Genomic DNA, 24,633 nt, shown 5'->3' with positions numbered 1-24,633 from the left:
AGTCTTGTTATAACTGACAGTCTTGTTATACCTGACAGTCTTGTTATACCTGACATTCTTGTTATACCTGACAGTCTTGTTATATCTGACAGTCTTGTTATACCTGACATTCTTGTTATATCTGACAGTCTTGTTATACCTGACAGTCTTGTTATACCTGACAGTCTTGTTATAACTGACAGTCTTGTTATATCTGACAGTCTTGTTATACCTGACAGTCTTGTTATATCTGACAGTCTTGTTATACCTGACAGTCTTGTTATACCTGACAATCTTGTTATATCTGACAGTCTTGTTATACCTGACAGTCTGGTTGGACCTGACAGTCTTGTTATACCTGACATTCTTGTTATACCTGACAGTCTTGTTATACCTGACAGTCTTGTTATACCTGACATTCTTGTTATACCTGACAGTCTTGTTATATCTGACAGTCTTGTTATAACTGACAGTCTTGTTATATCTGACAGTCTTGTTATATCTGACAGTCTTGTTATATCTGACAGTCTTGTTATAACTGACAGTCTTGTTATACCTGACATTCTTGTTATACCTGACATTCTTGTTATACCTGACAGTCTTGTTATACCTGACAGTCTTGTTATACCTGACAGTCTTGTTATACCTGACAGTCTTGTTGCATCTGACAGTCTTGTTATACCTGACAGTCTTGTTATACCTGACATTCTTGTTATAACTGACATTCTTGTTGGACCTGACAGTCTTGTTATACCTGACAGTCTTGTTATACCTGACAGTCTTGTTGCATCTGACAGTCTTGTTATACCTGATATTCTTGTTATACCTGACAGTCTTGTTATACCTGACATTCTTGTTGGACCTGACAGTCTTGTTATACCTGACAGTCTTGTTATACCTGACAGTCTTGTTATACCTGACATTCTTGTTATACCTGACAGTCTTGTTATACCTGACAGTCTTGTTATACCTGACAGTCTTGTTATACCTGACAGTCTTGTTATACCTGACATTCTTGTTATACCTGACAGTCTTGTTATACCTGACAGTCTTGTTGCATCTGACAGTCTTGTTATACCTGACATTCTTGTTGGACCTGACAGTCTTGTTATACCTGACAGTCTTGTTATACCTGACATTCTTGTTGGACCTGACATTCTTGTTATAACTGACAGTCTTGTTATACCTGACATTCTTGTTATACCTGACAGTCTTGTTATACCTGACATTCTTGTTGCATCTGACAGTCTTGTTATACCTGACAGTCTTGTTGGACCTGACAGTCTTGTTATACCTGACAGTCTTGTTATACCTGACAGTCTTGTTATACCTGACAGTCTTGTTATATCTGACAGTCTTGTTATACCTGACAGTCTTGTTATACCTGACAGTCTTGTTATACCTGACAGTCTTGTTATATCTGACAGTCTTGTTATACCTGACAGTCTTGTTATACCTGACAGTCTTGTTATACCTGACAGTCTTGTTATACCTGACAGTCTTGTTATACCTGACAGTCTTGTTGCATCTGACAGTCTTGTTATACCTGACAGTCTTGTTATACCTGACAGTCTTGTTATACCTGACAGTCTTGTTATACCTGACAGTCTTGTTATATCTGACAGTCTTGTTATACCTGACAGTCTTGTTATATCTGACAGTCTTGTTATACCTGACAGTCTTGTTATACCTGACAGTCTTGTTATACCTGACAGTCTTGTTATATCTGACAGTCTTGTTATACCTGACAGTCTTGTTATATCTGACAGTCTTGTTATACCTGACAGTCTTGTTGCATCTGACAGTCTTGTTATATCTGACAGTCTTGTTATATCTGACAGTCTTGTTGGACCTGACAGTCTTGTTATAACTGACAGTCTTGTTGGACCTGAGAGTCTTGTTATAACTGACAGTCTTGTTATACCTGACAGTCTTGTTATACCTGACAGTCTTGTTATACCTGACTGTCTTGTTATACCTGACAGTCTTGTTATGACAGTCTTGTTATATCTGACAGTCTTGTTATACCTGACATTCTTGTTATACCTGACATTCTTGTTATACCTGACAGTCTTGTTATACCTGACAGTCTTGTTATACCTGACAGTCTTGTTATACCTGACATTCTTGTTATACCTGACAGTCTTGTTATACCTGACAGTCTTGTTATACCTGACAGTCTTGTTATAACTGACATTCTTGTTATACCTGACATTCTTGTTATACCTGACATTCTTGTTATACCTGACAGTCTTGTTATACCTGACAGTCTTGTTGCATCTGACAGTCTTGTTATAACTGACAGTCTTGTTATACCTGACAGTCTTGTTGGACCTGACAGTCTTGTTATAACTGACAGTCTTGTTGGACCTGACAGTCTTGTTATAACTGACAGTCTTGTTATACCTGACAGTCTTGTTGCATCTGACAGTCTTGTTATACCTGACAGTCTTGTTATACCTGACAGTCTTGTTATACCTGACAGTCTTGTTATACCTGACAGTCTTGTTATACCTGACAGTCTTGTTATATCTGACAGTCTTGTTATACCTGACAGTCTTGTTGCATCTGACAGTCTTGTTATACCTGACAGTCTTGTTATACCTGACAGTCTTGTTATACCTGACAGTCTTGTTATAACTGACAGTCTTGTTATACCTGACATTCTTGTTATACCTGACAGTCTTGTTATACCTGACAGTCTTGTTGCATCTGACAGTCTTGTTATACCTGACAGTCTTGTTATACCTGACAGTCTTGTTGCATCTGACAGTCTTGTTATACCTGACAGTCTTGTTATACCTGACAGTCTTGTTATACCTGACAGTCTTGTTGCATCTGACAGTCTTGTTATACCTGACAGTCTTGTTATACCTGACAGTCTTGTTGCATCTGACAGTCTTGTTATACCTGACAGTCTTGTTATACCTGACAGTCTTGTTATACCTGACAGTCTTGTTATATCTGACAGTCTTGTTATAACTGACAGTCTTGTTATATCTGACAGTCTTGTTATATCTGACAGTCTTGTTATACCTGACATTCTTGTTATACCTGACAGTCGTGTTATACCTGACAGTCTTGTTATACCTGACAGTCTTGTTATACCTGACAGTCTTGTTATATCTGACATTCTTGTTATAACTGACAGTCTTGTTATATCTGACAGTCTTGTTATATCTGACAGTCTTGTTATATCTGACAGTCTTGTTATATCTGACAGTCTTGTTATATCTGACAGTCTTGTTATAACTGACAGTCTTGTTATATCTGACAGTCTTGTTATACCTGACAGTCTTGTTATATCTGACAGTCTTGTTATATCTGACAGTCTTGTTATATCTGACAGTCTTGTTATATCTGACAGTCTTGTTATATCTGACAGTCTTGTTATATCTGACAGTCTTGTTATATCTGACAGTCTTGTTATATCTGACAGTCTTTTTATACCTGACATTCTTGTTATACCTGACAGTCTTGTTATACCTGACAGTCTTGTTATATCTGACAGTCTTGTTGCATCTGACAGTCTTGTTATACCTGACAGTCTTGTTGCATCTGACAGTCTTGTTATACCTGACAGTCTTGTTATAACTGACAGTCTTGTTATACCTGACAGTCTTGTTATAACTGACAGTCTTGTTATACCTGACAGTCTTGTTATACCTGACAGTCTTGTTGCATCTGACAGTCTTGTTATACCTGACAGTCTTGTTGCATCTGATAGTCTTGTTATACCTGACAGTCTTGTTATAACTGACAGTCTTGTTATACCTGACAGTCTTGTTATACCTGACAGTCTTGTTATACCTGACAGTCTTGTTATAACTGACATTCTTGTTATACCTGACATTCTTGTTATAACTGACAGTCTTGTTATACCTGACAGTCTTGTTATACCTGACAGTCTTGTTATACCTGACAGTCTTGTTATACCTGACAGTCTTGTTATACCTGACAGTCTTGTTATATCTGACAGTCTTGTTATACCTGACAGTCTTGTTGCATCTGACAGTCTTGTTATATCTTACAGTCTTGTTATACCTGACAGTCTTGTTATACCTGACAGTCTTGTTGCATCTGACAGTCTTGTTATACCTGACATTCTTGTTATATCTGACAGTCTTGTTATACCTGACAGTCTTGTTATACCTGACATTCGTGTTATACCTGACATTCTTGTTATAACTGACAGTCTTGTTATACCTGACATTCTTGTTGCATCTGACAGTCTTGTTATACCTGACATTCTTGTTATACCTGACAGTCTTGTTATACCTGACAGTCTTGTTATACCTGACAGTCTTGTTGCATCTGACAGTCTTGTTATACCTGACATTCTTGTTATAACTGACATTCTTGTTATACCTGACATTCTTGTTATAACTGACAGTCTTGTTATACCTGACAGTCTTGTTATACCTGACAGTCTTGTTATACCTGACAGTCTTGTTATACCTGACAGTCTTGTTATATCTGACAGTCTTGTTATACCTGACAGTCTTGTTGCATCTGACAGTCTTGTTATATCTTACAGTCTTGTTATACCTGACAGTCTTGTTATATCTGACAGTCTTGTTATACCTGACAGTCTTGTTGCATCTGACAGTCTTGTTATACCTGACATTCTTGTTATATCTGACAGTCTTGTTATACCTGACAGTCTTGTTATACCTGACATTCGTGTTATACCTGACATTCTTGTTATAACTGACAGTCTTGTTATACCTGACATTCTTGTTGCATCTGACAGTCTTGTTATACCTGACATTCTTGTTATACCTGACAGTCTTGTTATACCTGACAGTCTTGTTATACCTGACAGTCTTGTTGCATCTGACAGTCTTGTTATACCTGACATTCTTGTTATAACTGACATTCTTGTTATACCTGACAGTCTTGTTATATCTGACAGTCTTGTTATACCTGACAGTCTTGTTATACCTGACAGTCTTGTTATACCTGACATTCTTGTTATACCTGACAGTCTTGTTATACCTGACATTCTTGTTATATCTGACAGTCTTGTTGCATCTGACAGTCTTGTTATATCTGACAGTCTTGTTATACCTGACAGTCTTGTTATACCTGACAGTCTTGTTATGACAGTCTTGTTATACCTGACAGTCTTGTTATACCTGACATTCTTGTTATAACTGACATTCTTGTTATACCTGACAGTCTTGTTATATCTGACAGTCTTGTTATACCTGACAGTCTTGTTATACCTGACATTCTTGTTATACCTGACAGTCTTGTTATACCTGACAGTCTTGTTATAACTGACAGTCTTGTTATACCTGACAGTCTTGTTATACCTGACAGTCTTGTTATACCTGACATTCTTGTTATACCTGACAGTCTTGTTATACCTGACATTCTTGTTATACCTGACAGTCTTGTTATACCTGACATTCTTGTTATACCTGACAGTCTTGTTATACCTGACAGTCTTGTTATACCTGACAGTCCTGTTATACCTGACAGTCTTGTTATACCTGACAGTCTTGTTATACCTGACAGTCTTGTTATACCTGACAGTCTTGTTATAACTGACAGTCTTGTTATATCTGACAGTCTTGTTGCATCTGACAGTCTTGTTATACCTGACAGTCTTGTTATACCTGACAGTCTTGTTATACCTGACAGTCTTGTTATACCTGACAGTCATGTTATACCTGACAGTCTTGTTATATCTGACAGACTTGTTATACCTGACAGTCTTGTTATACCTGACAGTCTTGTTATATCTGACAGTCTTGTTATACCTGACAGTCTTGTTATAACTGACAGTCTTGTTATATCTGACAGTCTTGTTGCATCTGACAGTCTTGTTATACCTGACAGTCTTGTTATACCTGACAGTCTTGTTATACCTGACAGTCTTGTTATACCTGACAGTCATGTTATACCTGACAGTCTTGTTATATCTGACAGACTTGTTATACCTGACAGTCTTGTTATACCTGACAGTCTTGTTATATCTGACAGTCTTGTTATAACTGACAGTCTTGTTATACCTGACAGTCTTGTTATACCTGACAGTCTTGTTATACCTGACAGTCTTGTTATATCTGACAGTCTTGTTATACCTGACAGTCTTGTTATACCTGACAGAGTTGTTATACCTGACAGTCTTGTTGCATCTGACAGTCTTGTTATACCTGACAGTCTTGTTATAACTGACAGTCTTGTTATACCTGACAGTCTTGTTATACCTGACATTCTTGTTATACCTGACAGTCTTGTTATATCTGACAGTCTTGTTGCATCTGACAGTCTTGTTATACCTGACAGTCTTGTTGCATCTGACAGTCTTGTTATATCTGACAGACTTGTTATACCTGACATTCTTGTTATACCTGACAGTCTTGTTATACCTGACAGTCTTGTTATACCTGACAGTCTTGTTGCATCTGACAGTCTTGTTATACCTGACAGTCTTGTTATAACTGACAGTCTTGTTATACCTGACAGTCTTGTTATACCTGACATTCTTGTTATACCTGACAGTCTTGTTATATCTGACAGTCTTGTTATACCTGACAGTCTTGTTATACCTGACAGTCTTGTTATACCTGACATTCTTGTTATACCTGACAGTCTTGTTATATCTGACAGTCTTGTTGCATCTGACAGTCTTGTTATACCTGACAGTCTTGTTGCATCTGACAGTCTTGTTATATCTGACAGACTTGTTATACCTGACATTCTTGTTATACCTGACGGGTTTTGTTATACCTGACATTCTTGTTATACCTGACATTCTTGTTATAACTGACATTCTTGTTATACCTGACAGTCTTGTTGCATCTGACAGTCTTGTTATACCTGACAGTCTTGTTATACCTGACAGTCTTGTTATACCTGACAGTCTTGTTATAACTGACAGTCTTGTTGTACCTGACAGTCTTGTTATACCTGACAGTCTTGTTGCATCTGACAGTCTTGTTATACCTGACAGTCTTGTTATACCTGACAGTCTTGTTATAACTGACAGTCTTGTTATACCTGACAGTCTTGTTGTACCTGACAGTCTTGTTATACCTGACAGTCTTGTTATACCTGACAGTCTTGTTATACCTGACAGTCTTGTTATATCTGACAGACTTGTTATACCTGACAGTCTTGTTATACCTGACAGTCTTGTGAAACATGACAGTCTTGTTCGACCTGACAGTCTTGTTGTACCTGACAGTCTTGTTATACCTGACAGTCTTGTTGCATCTGACAGTTTTGTGAAACATGACAGTCTTGTTATACCTGACAGTCTTCTGAAACATGACAGTCATGTTATACCTGACAGTCTTGTTATAACTGACAGTCTTGTTATACCTGACAGTCTTGTGAAACATGACAGTCTTGTTCGACCTGACAGTCTTGTTGTACCTGACAGTCTTGTTATACCTGACAGTCTTGTTGCATCTGACAGTCTTGTTATACCTGACAGTCTTGTTATACCTGACAGTCTTGTTATACCTGACAGTCTTGTTATACCTGACAGTCTTGTTATATCTGACAGTCTTGTTGCATCTGACAGTCTTGTTTTACCTGACAGTCTTGTTTTACCTGACAGTCTTGTTATACCTGACAGTCTTGTTATATCTGACAGTCTTGTTTTACCTGACAGTCTTGTTCGACCTGACAGTCTTGTTGTACCTGACAGTATTGTTATACCTGACAGTCTTGTTGCATCTGACAGTCTTGTTATACCTGACAGTCTTGTTATACCTGACAGTCTTGTTATACCTGACAGTCTTGTTATACCTGACAGTCTTGTTATACCTGACAGTCTTGTTGTACCTGACAGTCTTGTTATAACTGACAGACTTGTTATACCTGACAGTCTTGTTATACCTGACAGTCTTGTTGTACCTGACAGTCTTGTTATAACTGACAGTCTTGTTATACCTGACAGTCTTGTTATACCTGACAGTCTTGTTATACCTGACAGTCTTGTTATACCTGACAGTCTTGTTATACCTGACAGTCTTGTTATACCTGACAGAGTTGTTATAACTGACAGTCTTGTTATACCTGACAGTCTTGTGAAACATGACAGTCTTGTTATAACTGACAGTCTTGTTATATCTGACAGTCTTGTTGCATCTGACAGTCTTGTTATACCTGACAGTCTTGTTATAACTGACAGTCTTGTTATACCTGACAGTCTTGTTATACCTGACAGTCTTGTTATACCTGACAGTCTTGTTATACCTGACAGTCTTGTTATACCTGACAGAGTTGTTATAACTGACAGTCTTGTTATACCTGACAGTCTTGTGAAACATGACAGTCTTGTTATAACTGACAGTCTTGTTGCATCTGACAGTCTTGTTATAACTGACAGTCTTGTTATAACTGACAGTCTTGTTGCATCTGACAGTCTTGTTATAACTGACAGTCTTGTTATAACTGACAGTCTTGTTGCATCTGACAGTCTTGTTATAACTGACAGTCTTGTTATAACTGACAGTCTTGTTGCATCTGACAGTCTTGTTATAACTGACAGTCTTGTTATACCTGACAGTCTTGTGAAACATGACAGTCTTGTTATAACTGACAGTCTTGTTATATCTGACAGACTTGTTGGACCTGACAGTCTTGTTATACCTGACAGTCTTGCTATATCTGACAGGTACATATTACATAGTCTCTATTTTGTATATTTCAGTTTGCAGCTTTCTTCAGTTTCACGTGGCAGTACGGCGAGTTTATGTGCAAGTCCGTCCACTACATACAGAACGTCTCCATGATCTGTTCAGTGTGGACCCTTACTACCATGAGCATAGAACGGTAGGTACTCTCTTACTACTATGAGCATAGAACGGTAGGTACTCTCTTACTACCATGAGCATAGAGTGGTGGGTATTCCTTTCACGAGCATGAGCGGAGAACGATAGTCACTTTCACTACTATGAGCAAAGGGTGATAGGTACTGTTTTAACTGCCATGAACACAGAACGATAGATACTCATTTCACTACCATGAGTATTGGGAGCGGTGGGATAGCCTAGTGGTTAAAGCGTTCGATCGTCACGCCGAAGACCCGTGTTCGATTCTCCACATGGGTACAATGTGTGAAGTCCCATAGGCTATGATTGTGGGTTCGAACCCCGGTTCTCCCATAAAGTGTTTCTAGGTTGTCAGCACCATACACATGCTCGTAGTTTTTACCAAAGAGATAAACGTCTGAGACCTGCATCGCTACGGGCTTTCCTCCCACATTAAGCTGAAACGCCGTGAACTGGACTATTGTTAAAACCCAACTCACTCACTCATAATATTGATTCAGTTAAAATAAGAACAAAATCAGTACGGCTTGTTTCACAGGGTCACGCAGCTTTAAACTAATATGATGTTTTGCATTTTTTGCAAACATACCACAAAATACCCGGATCATCCCTGATCTGCGCATGTCTCTTTGACATGACATGGCGTGGCACTAGAATTCCTATGATAAAATATTCGTATAAATAGTGAGATTAAATTACATACCTGTTTATTATTAAATTTGATACAAATTTGTTTCAATGATTAAATGCATCTTTTGTTTCTTTTCTTCTCTGTATTGTGTTCCAAGATCAATGTTAACATAATATCAATAAATTTACTCAAGTCGCCTAAGATGTCACAGCGATCCATATTGGTATTGAGGCTTCAGGTTTTACGAATCACAGACTTCAAAGTATCCCACATATCCCTTGATCATCATTGGAATGTAAAACATATGTCCCCCATCAGAGACTAGACTTGCTGAGCTGTGTGCTCGCGTCTTCGAGCACACTGCAAACTTTAATAAAAAGGTTTTGCCGTAAGAAACGCCTTGAAAGAAATACTAGTATTTAAGCCTTGTGCAATTAGTTTTCATGTTTCCCATAATAGCTTCCGCAGTCTCATGTTTCCGTGTGTTCTGAGCTGCAAGAAGCTGTTGGTTTTATTGGCCCATCTTTTTCACACAACGCAGACGAGATGATTTGGAAAGACATGCGAACTGGTCATTTCCTGTCGGATCTCGTCTTTCCATAAACGAATCAAATTTCTTTGTTGACATTCATATTGTTTTGTCAGCTTTGTATTTTGTTGTTGAAAATGGTCGGTCTGATGGCGGATTTGTTTCATATTGGATGTACAAGTTTGGCCGTTTGTGCATACCGTTGCGATATTGGTAATCTTTCTCCCAGACCCTAGAGCATTATATTTAAAAAAGAGTCCAAGTCAAGCCTAGCATGATTTGGTTAGTCTATATTGCCTCAGCTCTAGGGATTAGAGATTGTTCTGGGTCAATTTGGACTTTTGGATTTTGTAGATGTATATATTATCATACCAAACGACGTTAAAAGATGGTACTTGTTGTTACCCTGCCTGCTGCTTGGCATTAAGGGGATAAAACAAGAACTGGTCGGCTCCGAGTCAGTATACTGTGTCCGAGTTTGGTATGTGTCTCATTGAATGCATTTCATATTTAACATTTCATATTTACCTTTTGTTGTAAAATCACACATTGACGGTTTCGAGTGGGAAAAGACTGGTCTTGTGCAGCAAACAGAAAGCCCCTGGCCGTATACAGCCTCAAACGTGACCAGGCCAACACATCTGATCTTGTCCTTTTGATAAAGCCAATGAAATCATTTATATCATTGAATTTTATGTCCCTTTTGACAATAATGCGATTGACAAGATTGAGGAAAAACATGGCAAATATGCAGACCTCGCTTTCGAAATGCCACGCTTGCATCCCAAGTACCAAGTTGTCCGACTCCCCGTTGTTCTCGGTGCCTTAGGTTTGGTACCTCCCAATCTGTTGACTGACATTGGGAGAGTACCCGGGTTTGCTACCAGGAATACAGCCCTTCTGACAATCTGGGTAATGCAGAAGGATGCAGTGTTTGGGAGCCTTCACATTCTCCGAAAAGTTCTGGGTGAGTTTAACTAGGCAGCGCTTCCTGGGAGAAGTCCAATTTGATGTCATCATCATCGTCATTACTATTATCATCATCATCATCATTAGTAGTAGTAGTAGTAGTAGTATTTATTCATGTATCGCCTAATACCCCACAATTAACTGTTCAGTGGCGCTTGGTAGGATCTTCAATAGAAATGAAATAGACTTGCCATGCTGCAGAGAAGGGTGGAGGATCTGTCTTTGTACGTTTCAGTTTCCTTGTCTATTTAATGACTGCCCGGGGTACCAATTACCAAACCCCCCAGACACATTCACACCATTTAAAACCCAAGTGAGGGACCTTTATCCAATCCCGCGTGTACTGGGTTCACTATCAGGAAATCATCACCAGCGGGCGCTAAGTTTAAGAGCAGCATGATCTGTGCATCGTGATGGAGTGGGCGCGCGTTGAACGCTGGGTTCCAATGAATTTGATTTACTGTTAACAGAACATGTTAGACAGTAGTAACAGTGGTTATGGTCGAGTCTGGGATATAGAAAAACTCATTTATAATCATTTCATGACAAATCGTGTTTTCCACGCCTTATATTTCCAACAGTAAATTATCAGTATATTGCGACGTTGGATTGATGCGATGTTAGATTAATGTTTTATTATCTTAAACCATGGTTGTCTAGGAGTTTGAGTTATGGTTCAACCCCCATGATCGGCGTCAACCACGGTATTATGCAACAGAAAACTTGTCGGCGTCGAGAGTGCAATCAAAGAGACATTTGATGACACTGTAGCATTATATGTGTGGAGACTCCAGGGACGTTTTCAATTGATTCAGCTTTATTTGATTCATAACTCTTCATTCATAGCACATCCCCGTGAGCTTAGCAATGTGTGAACTCTAAATGTTTATTTGTAAGACGAGCACTAAAAAATAGCGACCAAACAAAAATCCATAATCATGGTGTCCAAAAGCAGTGTGAGCGTATCCCCCCCACCGGTCACAAACACATGCAAGACAAGTCAATTGTTCACCTGGACAAATACGTCAAAATAGGGAATTGCATCGGACATCAGTTTTGGCACTGAAGCATCAACTTTGGAAATGTCCTCCACACGCCTACCATTAAACTTTTTGAAAACTTTACTGAGGCCTTGAATGTTGTAGCCCTCATCAAACAACTTTTGAGTCGTATGGGGCTCACATGTGCATGTAATACCATAAAACATTTTGAAAACATTACTACGAGTATGACCTTCAAAGCTGTAACCCCGATAAGACAACTTTTGATCAAGAGTCGCATGACGCCCTTTTGAAGTCTTTAAAGAGCATGCTCGAATGTACCTCAAAAGTTGTGAAATGTAGACACCAAAAGGCTTGAGCTGCTGGAATATTTCTTGACAGAAAATCAATTGGCTGTGTTTGAGTGTAGTTGCTCTCTTTCGCGTTTACTGCGCGTAATTGTACAATAAAAACAATAATAATAACAGGCAATATGTGTTCCGTTTAGAACATACTAATATGTAACTGCTACTCCAGGTCATCAAGCGTGACGTGGAGACTGGCGTTTGGCTCCACTTATTACCATTATTTCATTGCGGGATAGGGTATCGTTAGACGTGTGCCTACAAATCTATCCCCATGTCTCGGCGAATTGCTTTCACCGGAGCTAACACTATGTGACAGACAAAGTAGCAGGTACTTCATATTTGCATTGGAGACACCATTGCCTTGCTGCAATCAGGATGGTTATAAAACTTTATTTAATGGGTTTTGAATCCTGGAAATCGACCTGACTTATCACTGCGCATGACTACTTTCCAAATCCGAAAAATATAATAATTGTATTCGGTGTGGAGACAATATTGCATCCATTACACATTCGCTTGATAAAATTTATAAGAAAAAAATCGAATTGATTGATGTTTCGCAGCATTCTGCTGACCTGACGGCTTCGGGTTTTATGTAGCATAATAAAACTTGATCACCGGAAATGGTGGTTGTCCTAAAATAAACAGTTTTGTGGTTCCTAAAGCGTTGTTGGCTCTCCTCAGAGACTTATATAACGCCAGGCCAGAGGATAACATGCCTCGATTATCTTACGAAACAGATTCCATTCGGCGTAAAAAACAAACCTGCTATGAAAATATTACGACTGGATCACTGAAAATCAGTGATGACACCAGCTATTCGCGAAAAGGGTATGTTTGTCTTGATGCAGTCGGTTCAACCAAGTGTGCTGATCGCATGTTTATAGCATCCTCATCCTAGTAATACTTGAGAGACAACGTGGCGTGGGATCGTTGTAGGGTCTTAATGGCACAGCCTTATTGTGACCTTGACCTTCATACATGAAGGTTGTATAACCTAACAGAAGGGCAGGTCAGCTTACCTAATCACCAGCCTGACGTTAGAGTGATTCCATTGTTTTCTAAAATCAAAAGTTGTTTGATCAGGGTTACATTCATGGCCTCAGCAAAGCTTTCAAAATTGATGATGATGGAGGACATTTCCCAATTTTACGCATCAGTGACAAAAAAGGATTTTCGATGCACTTCCCTATGTTGAGTTGAAACCGTGTTTGTCTTCATGTGATCAATTCACGTGCCTTTGCATGTATTTATTATGGGTTCCTCCTGTGGGACAGGTTACGCTCACCTTTTCTCGAACACGTGGTTCGACAATGTCTGAAGCCGAAGCCCCCCCCCCCCCCTCATCGTGATATGGATGGAATAATGGAATATAGCTTAAAGCGGCGTAAAACCATTCTCGCTTATAATCTGCAGAATCTCTGCACCTGCACACATCAGACATATCGTTTTTAGTTTCAACAAATTTAGCAAATGCACTATCGTGACACTGAATATTCTGTTCCATTGATCACTTGATTAATTCGTCATCACTCGCCCTCGTCCCGGAATAACACGAGTTGGTCACGAATGTTACTTTTTATGCAAGTTGTGTATTTGGTGGGTGCTACCGGGAGAGCAGGATATGTTTACCCTTCCCGCAAACACCTAGTGTCATCAATGATTTTTACACCCACTGGAATCTGTTTCGGTAGATAATCGAGACTGGTTATTCCCTGGCGTTTTTTGTCGCTTTCTATTTGTAAATACCACTTACATTATTTCTAGATTTTCATAGGATAGATATACTGCAAGGACCTGTCTCACGTTAAAGTAACTGGCGTCAGTCACCCCTGCCATCATTATATCAGTGTACACAGGAGTTGGAACGAATTCTTCCCTCAATGACGTGTTGTCAGTTATCCATTCATATAAGTTAAACTTTCTTAGCTATTTTGTTTTTTACACCCAATGGCATCTGTTACGACGGATAATCGAGACTGGTTGTTCTCTGGTGTTGACGTTTTAAATCTAATGTTGCATTCCCCCGGAATGTGTCATACGTATTGTGTCGTACATTAAGTCTAGACAAAGAGTCAAAGTACAATCTACTGAAAGTAGATCCAGTGGGAACCCCATTTACTTGAAAGGTCTATTTCTCTGGATGTTTCTTATTCCTATGAATTGTCAGCATGTCAGAACTTTCCGTTCAGCAGTACAAGGAAAAGTGTGTGTTTGTTGTTAACGCCAAACTCGTAAATATTCCACCTCTACGACGGTGGTTCGAAGACACGTAATCAACCAAGTCACCGAGCCTGACACCCCGATCTATTTGGCCGCCACTTTCGACCACCATAGGCTGCTGGCACCTCGCGTCCCCAATTAAATCGCCTCTTACGACTAGTATAGAAGGGTTGGCCGGGGGTCACATTCTACTTCTGGTCCCAAAGGGGCTCGGAACAGTGAAAAGTCTCCAACTATCCCGGTTTATTCTGGAAAGTGTGTGAGTAGGTTTTACGCCGCTTTTAGCAATATTCCAGCAATATCACGGCGGGGGACACGAGAAAGGTTTTCACTCATTGTACCCAAGTGGGGAATCAAACCCGGGTCTTCGGCGAGACGAGCTAACACACCGCCCTTATACTGGCAAAAACGCCGCTCCTTGCACTCTGTGTTGATTTCCTACCCTGCTGATAAATATTAAAAAGACGTTATAATACCACCCTATCGAGGCGGTCTGTGAACATAGGGCTGTATTTGGATTAACGGTGTATTAATGACTAATGGTCAATTAATTCTCCAGTTATGTTCAGTTAAATCAACTGTAGCATATATCAATCTCTTAACTTCACTGCACAGCTAATCTCAGACAATGGAATTCATAAATGGATCAAACGGCGAATGATCCGAACTGATGTATGCGACATGGTGTAGGCCGGCAGGAAATCTCGCAGATGGTTTATGGACTATCAAAAGTACAGTATATTACGGCGGGCCAAGAGCGCCGTAATGCGCTGAGCAGAGTTACGTTTCTTGTCGTGTCAGGATCCAATGGGAGAGGGTTATTATCCCATATTCGTCCATATTGGTTCTTGGTTTGCCGTGATCGTGGTTTTCACCATTGCTAAAAGTCTAGGACCCGTATTAAATGCACGAGAAGTGGACTCGCTGTGAACGACATACGACTCAGAAGTTGTTCGATGAATGCTACAACATTCAAGGCCTCAATAAAGCTTTTAAAGCGTTTTATGACAGACATGTGGAGTACATTCCCTGGTGTGACGCATAAGTGACAAAACCGATGTCCGATGTAATTCCCTATTTTGACTTCTACCATATGTTCCCATGTGTTTCAGGGGAACAACTGACATGCCTCTGCATGTGTTTGTGACAGGTGCCACCGGTAGGGCAGGAAACGCTCACCTTTTCGTGAACACCTGGTATCACTATTTCATGAATGGGAAGGCTTCCGTCGCTTTTATCTATATAGTCACCCAATACTGTCATACACTCACTATCGCTCATAATACGCACACGCACACAAACACAAACACACACACACACAAAAATAAACACATGCACACTCACGCATACACACACACATACATACACATACGCACACAAACACACACACTTTCACACTCACATGCCCATACAAACTCACACACACTTTGGACATGTAGGACCCCGTTGTATCAAAGCTTCATTAACTAATGGTTTCATTAAACTCTTCATGAAATTCCAACATCGCACATTAAAACTGCCCCCATATTGTGTTATACATCCCAACTTGTCATTAGCCATATATAACAGGTATTTATCACAAGTTGTCATTAGCCATAGAACATCAGGTATTCATCCAAAGTTGCCATTAGCTATAGATCTCAGGTATTCATCCCAAGTTTTCATTAGCCATAGACATCAGGTGTTCATGCCAAATTGTCATTAGCCATAGATATCGGGTGTTCATCCCAAGTTTCATTAGCCATAGATATCAGATATATATCCCAAGTTATCATTAGACATACATATCAGGTATATATCCCAAGTTGTCATTAGACATACATACCAGCTATCCATTCCAAGTTGTCATTAGACATACATACCAGCTATCCATCCCAAGCTGTCATTAGACATACATATCAGCTATTCATCCCAAGTTGTCAATGGACATACATACCAGCTATTCATACCAAGTTGTCATTAGACATACATACCAGCTATTCATCCCAAGTTGTCATTAGACATACATATCAGCTATCCATCCCAAGTTGTCATTAGACGTACATATCAGCTATCCATCCCAAGTTGCCATTAGACATACATACCAGCTATCCATCCCAAGTTGTCATCAGACATACATACCAGCTATTCATCCCAAGTTGTCATTAGACATACATACCAGCTATCCATCCCAAGTTGTCATTAGACATACATACCAGCTATCCATCCCAAGTTGTCATTAGACATACATACCAGCTATCCATCCCAAGCGGCAATGATCAATATAAAGTTCATACAAGGGCGGCCTTGTCCTGTCTTGTTCGAAAAGATTCACCAGCTTGATGTCTGTAAAAACGAAAACATTCAGTCAAACATGAAAATTCCTCATTGTTGATTATCACCTTACCTGTCTGTCAACAGGTGCCAATCCCGCAGTCCATTTCTCTCTCACTCTCACATTCACCTTATGTCTGAGACCACCGTGTATGTATGGCTGCTTACAATAACTGTTCAATTAGCGCTTGGAATTAATCAGATTTCCACACGTTTACCAACTGACGAGTGTTGCTATAATATAAGTTTTTTGATTATCAACACAACATGTAAAACATATGCGGCCGTTATAAATGTATCCCGACCCGTGAAGATGCGGGTTAGAATAGGTCTTCAGCATCCCATGCTTGTCGTATTGAGGCGAGTAACGGGATCGGATGGTCAGGGTCGCTGACTTGGTTAATGCATGTCATCGTATCCCAATTACGTAGATCGATGCTCATGACGTCAATCGCTGGATTGTCTGATCCAGACTCCATTATTTACAGACCGCTGTCATATAGTGCAATATTGATGAGAGCGGTGTTAAACAACAAACAACATATATGTATCCTTTTCGCAAACTCCAATTATTAACAAAAAAAAAACAGTTTCAAATCTGACCCTTCTGGTTAATTTCCGAATCAATTTCCGGCCGTCATTTTCTATTTACTCTCGGCCTCTGAAACAAGCAGGAACTATGAAATCCACTGCCCTGGTTGACAGAGAATCTGGAGGTGTATTCAAGTCGCCATCATTTATTCATTTAGCATATCGCTTGACTCTTCCTTTGCGTTGTCCAAGGATACTCTTGAGCTTCTTACTGAGATCCAATAGATGGCGATGTCGCATCTCGCAACAATAATGACTATTGTCTGGCGACGACTCAATTTCAGCAACGTCACGACCCCATCGCTAGCGCCGGAGTATAGAATTGGCAAGCGCCACTTCAAAAGAACCAGCTATGGCTGAAATGCATTGATCAAACACTGGTTTGATACACCTACCGTCAGTTAATATCGGAATGTCAATTGACAACCAGCGGGCGCATATCTATAAATGGGGAATGACTGTCAATACGTCATACTCACTAATGAACAAGAAGTCATATATTCTCAATATCACTCAGCTATCACAATATCACTGTCCGGTGAAAGTACTGAAATAGGTTTCTGTCACTGACCCATCAACGATACCTACATTAATTTAATGGAGCATGTAAGCATCGAAAGTGGTGAACAACTGAGACTGCCATCATTTCTGGATTTCCTCCCACATCAAGCTGACACGCCGTGATATAACGAGAATACTGTTAAAAGCTGCGTTAAACCGAACTCACTCATTAATGTGGTTTAGATTAGTATGTCTTGCTACGTCCTTACAAAATAATCTCAGCGACAAGCCCAACTCCTACCTGGCGATAGCAATGTCTTTCAGACAGCTTGGACACCCTGTAGATGACATTGAGTGAGAAAATCCTGATTCGTGGAAGTATTTAAACTAATATGGGAATAGTGGTCGGGCATAGTAATGTGATGGTGTTCTACAAAACGCCAGAGTAACGTACAAGTGGTTAACGGCACGGGCAGTATTAAGTGTGAGTGGTCCACGACACGGGCAGTATTAAGTGTGGGTGGTCCACGACACGGGCAGTATTAAGTGTGAGTGGTCCACGACACGGGCAGTATTAAGTGTGGGTGGTCCACGACACGGGCACTATTAAGTGTGAGTGATCCACGACACGGGCACTATTAAGTGTGAGTGGTCCACGACACGGGCAGTATTAAGTGTGAGTGGTCCACGACACGGGCAGTATTAAGTGTGAGTGGTCCACGACACGGGCAGTGTAAAGTGTGAGTGGTCCACGACACGGGCAGTGTAAAGTGTGAGTGGTCCATGGCACGGGAAGTATTAAGTGTGAGTGGTCCACGACACGGGCAGTGTAAAGTGTGAGTGGTCCATGGCACGGGGGGGGGGGGGGGGGGGAGTAAAGTGTGAGTGGTCCACGGCACGGACAAAGTAAAGTATGGGTGGTCCACGGCACGGAGAGTGAAACTTTGGTTGTCCACGGCACAGAGAGTAACGTGTGTGTGGTCCACGGCACGGGCAGAGTAAAGTGTGGGTGGTCCACGGCACGGCCAGAGTAAAGTGTGGGTGGTCCACGGCACGGGCAGAGTAAAGTGTGGGTGGTCCACGGCACGGCCAGAGTAAAGTGTGGGTGGTCCACGGCACGGGCAGAGTAAAGTGTGGGTGGTCCACGGCACGGCCAGAGTAAAGTGTGTGTCTTCCACGGCACGGGCAGAGTAAAGTGTGGGTGGTCCACGGCACGGCCAGAGTAAAGTGTGGGTGGTCCACGGCACGGGCAGAGTAAAGTGTGGGTGGTCCACGGCACGGCCAGAGTAAAGTGTGGGTGGTCCACGGCACGGCCAGAGTAAAGTGTGGGTGGTCCACGGCACGGGCAGAGTAAAGTGTGGGTGGTCCACGGCACGGGCAGAGTAAAGTGTGGGTGGTCCACGGCACGGGCAGAGTAAAGTGTGGGTGGTCCACGGAACGGGCAGAGTAAAGTGTGGGTGGTCCACGGCACGGGCAGAGTAAAGTGTGGGTAGTCCACGGCACGGGCAGAGTAAAGTGTGGGTGGTCCACGGCACGGGCAGAGTAAAGTGTGGGTGGTCCACGACACGGGCAGAGTAAAGTGTGGGTGGTCCACGGCACGGCCAGAGTAAAGTGTGGGTGGTCCACGGCACGGGCAGAGTAAAGTGTGGGTGGTCCACGGCACGGGCAGAGTAAAGTGTGGGTGGTCCACGGCACGGGCAGAGTAAAGTGTGGGTGGTCCACGGCACGGGCAGAGTAAAGTGTGGGTGGTCCACGACACGGGCAGAGTAAAGTGTGGGTGGTCCACGGCACGGCCAGAGTAAAGTGTGGGTGGTCCACGGCACGGGCAGAGTAAAGTGTGGGTGGTCCACGGCACGGGCAGAGTAAAGTGTGGGTGGTCCACGACACGGGCAGAGTAAAGTGTGTGTCTTCCACGGCACGGCCAGAGTAAAGTGTGGGTGGTCCACGACACGGGCAGAGTAAAGTGTGGGTGGTCCACGACACGGGCAGAGTAAAGTGTGGGTGGTCCACGACACGGGCAGAGTAAAGTGTGGGTGGTCCACGGCACGGCCAGAGTAAAGTGTGGGTGGTCCACGGCACGGGCAGAGTAAAGTGTGGGTGGTCCACGGCACGGGCAGAGTAAAGTGTGGGTGGTCCACGACACGGGCAGAGTAAAGTGTGGGTGGTCCACGGCACGGCCAGAGTAAAGTGTGGGTGGTCCACGACACGGGCAGAGTAAAGTGTGGGTGGTCCACGACACGGGCAGAGTAAAGTGTGGGTCCACGGCTAGGACACGGGTATTGCCTGACGCATCATTCTTGTTCATGAAGTGTACAAAAACACAAAAGATATTCAAACCTAATTCCACTGATCAGATAACGTAAACATTCCAGATCCACGGATCGATTAGAAACCAGCAAAGTAAGTCCAAACAGGCCTAATCTATCCTTAATGAGAACAAAATATAGAACATCAGCGACAAAGAATAATCAGTCTTCGTTAGCTGCCAAAACAGATTCCATCGGGCGTGAAATGTGAAATAGTGTTGAAATTAAAGGTTAGTGACCACCAGGCCGTCGCGAATAGGACAATCATCATGTCCTGTCTACCGGTAGCACCCGCCACTCACAATTCGCATAAAAAAAGTTTTTGTTTTTTGCCTAACAACGCACCCAGCAATACACCTGCCATAAGACGAAAACATTTCAAAACAGTGTCAAAATCATTATTCCCAATATTCAGTGGAGAATGAATATTATATTACGCTTGTCCAGATACCTATCGATGAATGTGACTAAAACAATATTAGTCAAAACTATTGATGGTAGCCCAGGGCCCCGTTCCACAAAGTGGCCTTGGCGATACGATGACTTAGCGTTAAGATCGATTGGTTAAACAGGGCCCAGCTAGCAGGTAAAGATAAACGCAGTGAATTGAAAAACGTGTTAATCAAAGTACATGCATCGCGAAGATGGTTATATAGCTAAGATCCGCTCAACTGCCGTATATAGTTGGAGCATATATCGTTCACAAAAAGGGAAAGGGCTCGGGAACACATTATACCACCTTACCTCAATATTCACAACTATTAAGGCAGTGTAGGGACCATGGAAACGTGTGTATTTCTCTCAATATTCGTTGGTATTAACCCTGGATAGTTTGTTATATAATGTACTCAATCTGTCACTCAAGTAAACAAGTATAAGACCAATAATATAACGTCAAAAGTATTGACACTCTTTCAGACAATATATATGGCATGTATATTCCCCTCAATGTTCAAACTCGTCCCAAATAGCTGCAACGTCGCTGGTGCAGCATTAAGCAATAATTACTCACTCACTCGCTCACTCACTCACTCACTCACTCACTCACTCACTCACTCACTCACTCACTCACTCACTATTCAAGAGTATCGACACTCTTTCAGGCAATTTATATAACGTGTTTATTTTCCTCAATATCCAAAATTATTGACCCAAGTTAGGGTTAGTAATATAAGCCACAATGTTCAAACGTATTGACGCAGTATAGGGTCGATAATAAAATGCTTTCATCCCTCAAATTATAATAGTATTAATCCAGAATATCGGTATTCATGTAACGCAAGTCTTTGCCTCCTTTTACAAAAGTCCTCACGCATTGTCAAGAGAATGATATAATGTAGATTTCTTTAAATACCCAACAGTATTGATTGAATCTTGAACCAAGCCTTGTTGCGAGGCTGTCGGATGATAGACGGGACACCATGTGATGAAGGTCGATGTCTTTGACAAAGTAATCTGGATTCTGAGAAACAAGTGCCGTTTAGATTGGCACATTCCATTCCAAAGAGTGTCAGTTTTGGTAGCATAACATCCGCAATATCTTACATTTGATTATTGGGCTTATAAATAATTAAGGACCTCTCTTGCTGGGATAACTTCTTGCCATTGTTTTCTGTTATGGATTTAGTCGCCTTGTTTGTGTGATTCTTTAAATCACGAGATTTCATTTGTAACTTTGGAAAAGCGGCAACAGTCAAGGGCTGTTAAAATCGATTTTGGACGGATGCGTGGCCGCAATTGGTATATTTTTTTAGGACATATCTAGGACATTCAAACAGGATACGAAATATAAAACGATTTCCCAGAGAGTGGCTTGACATATAGGCATTGGGGAATTGTTGACTTTGATAGATTTCCATGCGAGTGTCGGATACGCGTTGTTTATAATTTTTAAGTATGTTATTTCTAGGGTGAAGTTTTTGTTTTTGTGCAAGAAGAACGCCAAGTGTGTTTTTTTCCTGTGCGAATATCGGCTAAAAATAGACAGACGGAATAGTGGCCATTTCTCCATCATATAGACTGCAGGAGACATCTGAACTGAAAATATTTTCAGAAAAAAAAGTTAATAAAAAATGATCAAAATAAAACAATTTATTATGAAAAGGAGCCCATATGCTCTCTTCATTTTCAGCTTGATGTATGAAGAAAAAACGAAGTGATTCAACTCTTCGACTTTTACCATTTAGGTGAATCTATCGAGCACGGGTATGGTACTGACAAACCTAGAAACATGATAAAGGCGAACCAAGAATTGAACCAACGATGATAGATTTCTGGTTCGCGATAGAAGTCCTCCTCTTCCAAACTCATAAGATCATCAACATCCTGAATAACGTATAATGGTACCTGATTCGAATACATGCAACACTTCCAAATTATTAGAGTGTTTATTTTCTCGCTAAAAACAGTTAAATATGGGCATTATTATTAAATAACCGCTTCGTACTAGGAAGCCAAACAAAAGTTTATGATTTCATTATATAAATAGCTTCAAAATAAGGCTACAAAAACGTTCCTTTGTGTGCGATGTAGCTGTAAGCTGCTGCAGCTATTTTTATCGCCACGTGCATGACGTCATTAATAAGTTATTATGACTGTGTTATTCTAGCGACACGTTCCAGGCCATTAAACCAATGACACTGGGCTCATAAAGGCTAGCCCCGTGCTCACGATGAATCAGCTAGTATGCACATCATATCAGAGTAGCGTATGGTAGGTTGTCGTGTTTTAGGCGAACAAAGTGACAGCAAGGTATATCATAATCATACTTTCCTTTTGAGATAAATGCCTGTTCGGGGATACGCCTTTTATTACGTTACTAGGCAACGTTGCTTCTTGCTCGTGGCACCATTCATTAACTTGATATTTGTTTCGTGAATGGCCTTGTCACAGCGGAGGGTAAACACAGACAGGTTGTTTCAGCATCTTTACATCTTCTATTAAAGGGCTGTCAACCTCGTCGGCATTCTTGGTTAGAAAAAGGGTCGTAAAAGGCTACTTTGGGCTATTAGGCTCGGTGACTAGGTTGATAGCGTGACATCATAACCCGAGGGTGTGGATCGTTGCTCATGATATTAATCACTGGATTGTCAGGTCCAGATTCGATTATTTACTGGCCGACGTCATATAGCTGGAATATTACTGAGTGTGGTGTAAACAACAAACAAATACAAGGCTAGTCACTCTACATCGATAACGATCGACATTTTGAACCTGATTTGATTAGTCACAACGCAGCTATATGTGTAATGACTGTCTCACCATACCTGAAGAACGTGGCAAGCACGAAGGCGCCGACTCTGATTACGTTGGCAGACAGTGGTGATGAAGAAACTATTATGTTGATGCTTATCTGTATCTGTGGACTCCAGAATACTCCTCAAGTTTATCCATGTTCCGGGGCGGTCGGGTAGCCTAGAGGTTAAGACGTGCGCTCGTCACGCCGAAGACTCGGGTTCGATTCCCGACAAGGGTACAATGTGCGAAGCCCATTTCCGGTGTCCCCCGTCGTGATATTGCTGGAATATTGCTAAAAGCGGCGTAAAAGTATACTCACTCACTTATCCATGATCCAAATGTCACAGGGCGCACGGGTGGCCCAGTGGTCTAAGGCGCCGCGATTCGCTGTGCAGAGTTACGTCCCTTGGGCACGCCAGAAACCTATGATTGTGGGTTCGAATCCCAGTTCGCCCCGGTTATGATTTAGGTTTGTCAGCACCATACCTGTGCTCGTGGGTTTCACCGTCTGAGACCTGCATCACTTCGGGCTTTCCTCCTCACATTAAGCTGACACGCCGCGATATGACTGGAATACTGTTAAAAGCGGCGTTAAACCCAACTCACTCACTCACTCACTCCAAATGTCACAGGACCTATTATCATGAAATTTCACAGCGAAACAATCTTGCTGTTGACTCTTTCTGGATATGCCTCTATGTCATAATGTAATATCCACACAAACATGAAAACTCATTCTTACGTACGTCCTTCCATGTAAGGCTCAGAATATATCAATCAACCCTGGTATAATATAGAATTATTAATGTACCTGTGGACGTATCCTGATCCAGCTGTAAGCATGTGACGCGACTGCATCAACAGCGGCAGGAAATTGCTATGTCAACATATATTCTTCAACAATTTCGGAAAGAAACCCAAGAGCATTTGTCAATCGGAAACTTCATACAACATAATAATCATATAAAGGACATATGGATCTACATGCTAATATATATCTTGTGTTATAAGGTCACTGTGTTATCTCGTGGGTACACTGTACCTAGAAATCAGCCAGCACTATATTCATTAAGCTTGTCTGGAGTTCCTGAGTTGTACTAATTTTATATCAGTGGGAAGGTAAGTTAATAATAGTAAATGGTGTTTCATTAAGTTAGAATTGTGTTGACTTAATAATATAACATGGTATCCACCCCCTTCCACAGACTTCT

General features: G+C 41.3%; 1 protein-coding gene across 2 annotated transcripts in view; it reads left to right on the top strand.

Annotated features, from left to right (window-relative positions):
- The window catches only part of LOC139478649 (allatostatin-A receptor-like), a 129,267-nt gene that overhangs the window by 64,264 nt on the left and 40,370 nt on the right, over positions 1-24,633 (top strand). For both annotated transcript variants that reach the window (XM_071261209.1, XM_071261210.1), the window contains exon 3: positions 8,654-8,775. In XM_071261209.1, the coding sequence (XP_071117310.1) occupies positions 8,654-8,775 (122 nt within the window). The remainder of the gene's footprint in view (positions 1-8,653; positions 8,776-24,633) is intronic.

Source organism: Haliotis cracherodii, unplaced genomic scaffold, assembly GCF_022045235.1.
Source record: "Haliotis cracherodii isolate W230 unplaced genomic scaffold, xgHalCrac1.p SCAF_4, whole genome shotgun sequence".
Lineage (NCBI taxonomy): Eukaryota > Metazoa > Mollusca > Gastropoda > Lepetellida > Haliotidae > Haliotis > Haliotis cracherodii.
Note: the sequence above shows the minus strand (reverse complement) of the source record. Positions and strands in the feature narration are given on the sequence as shown.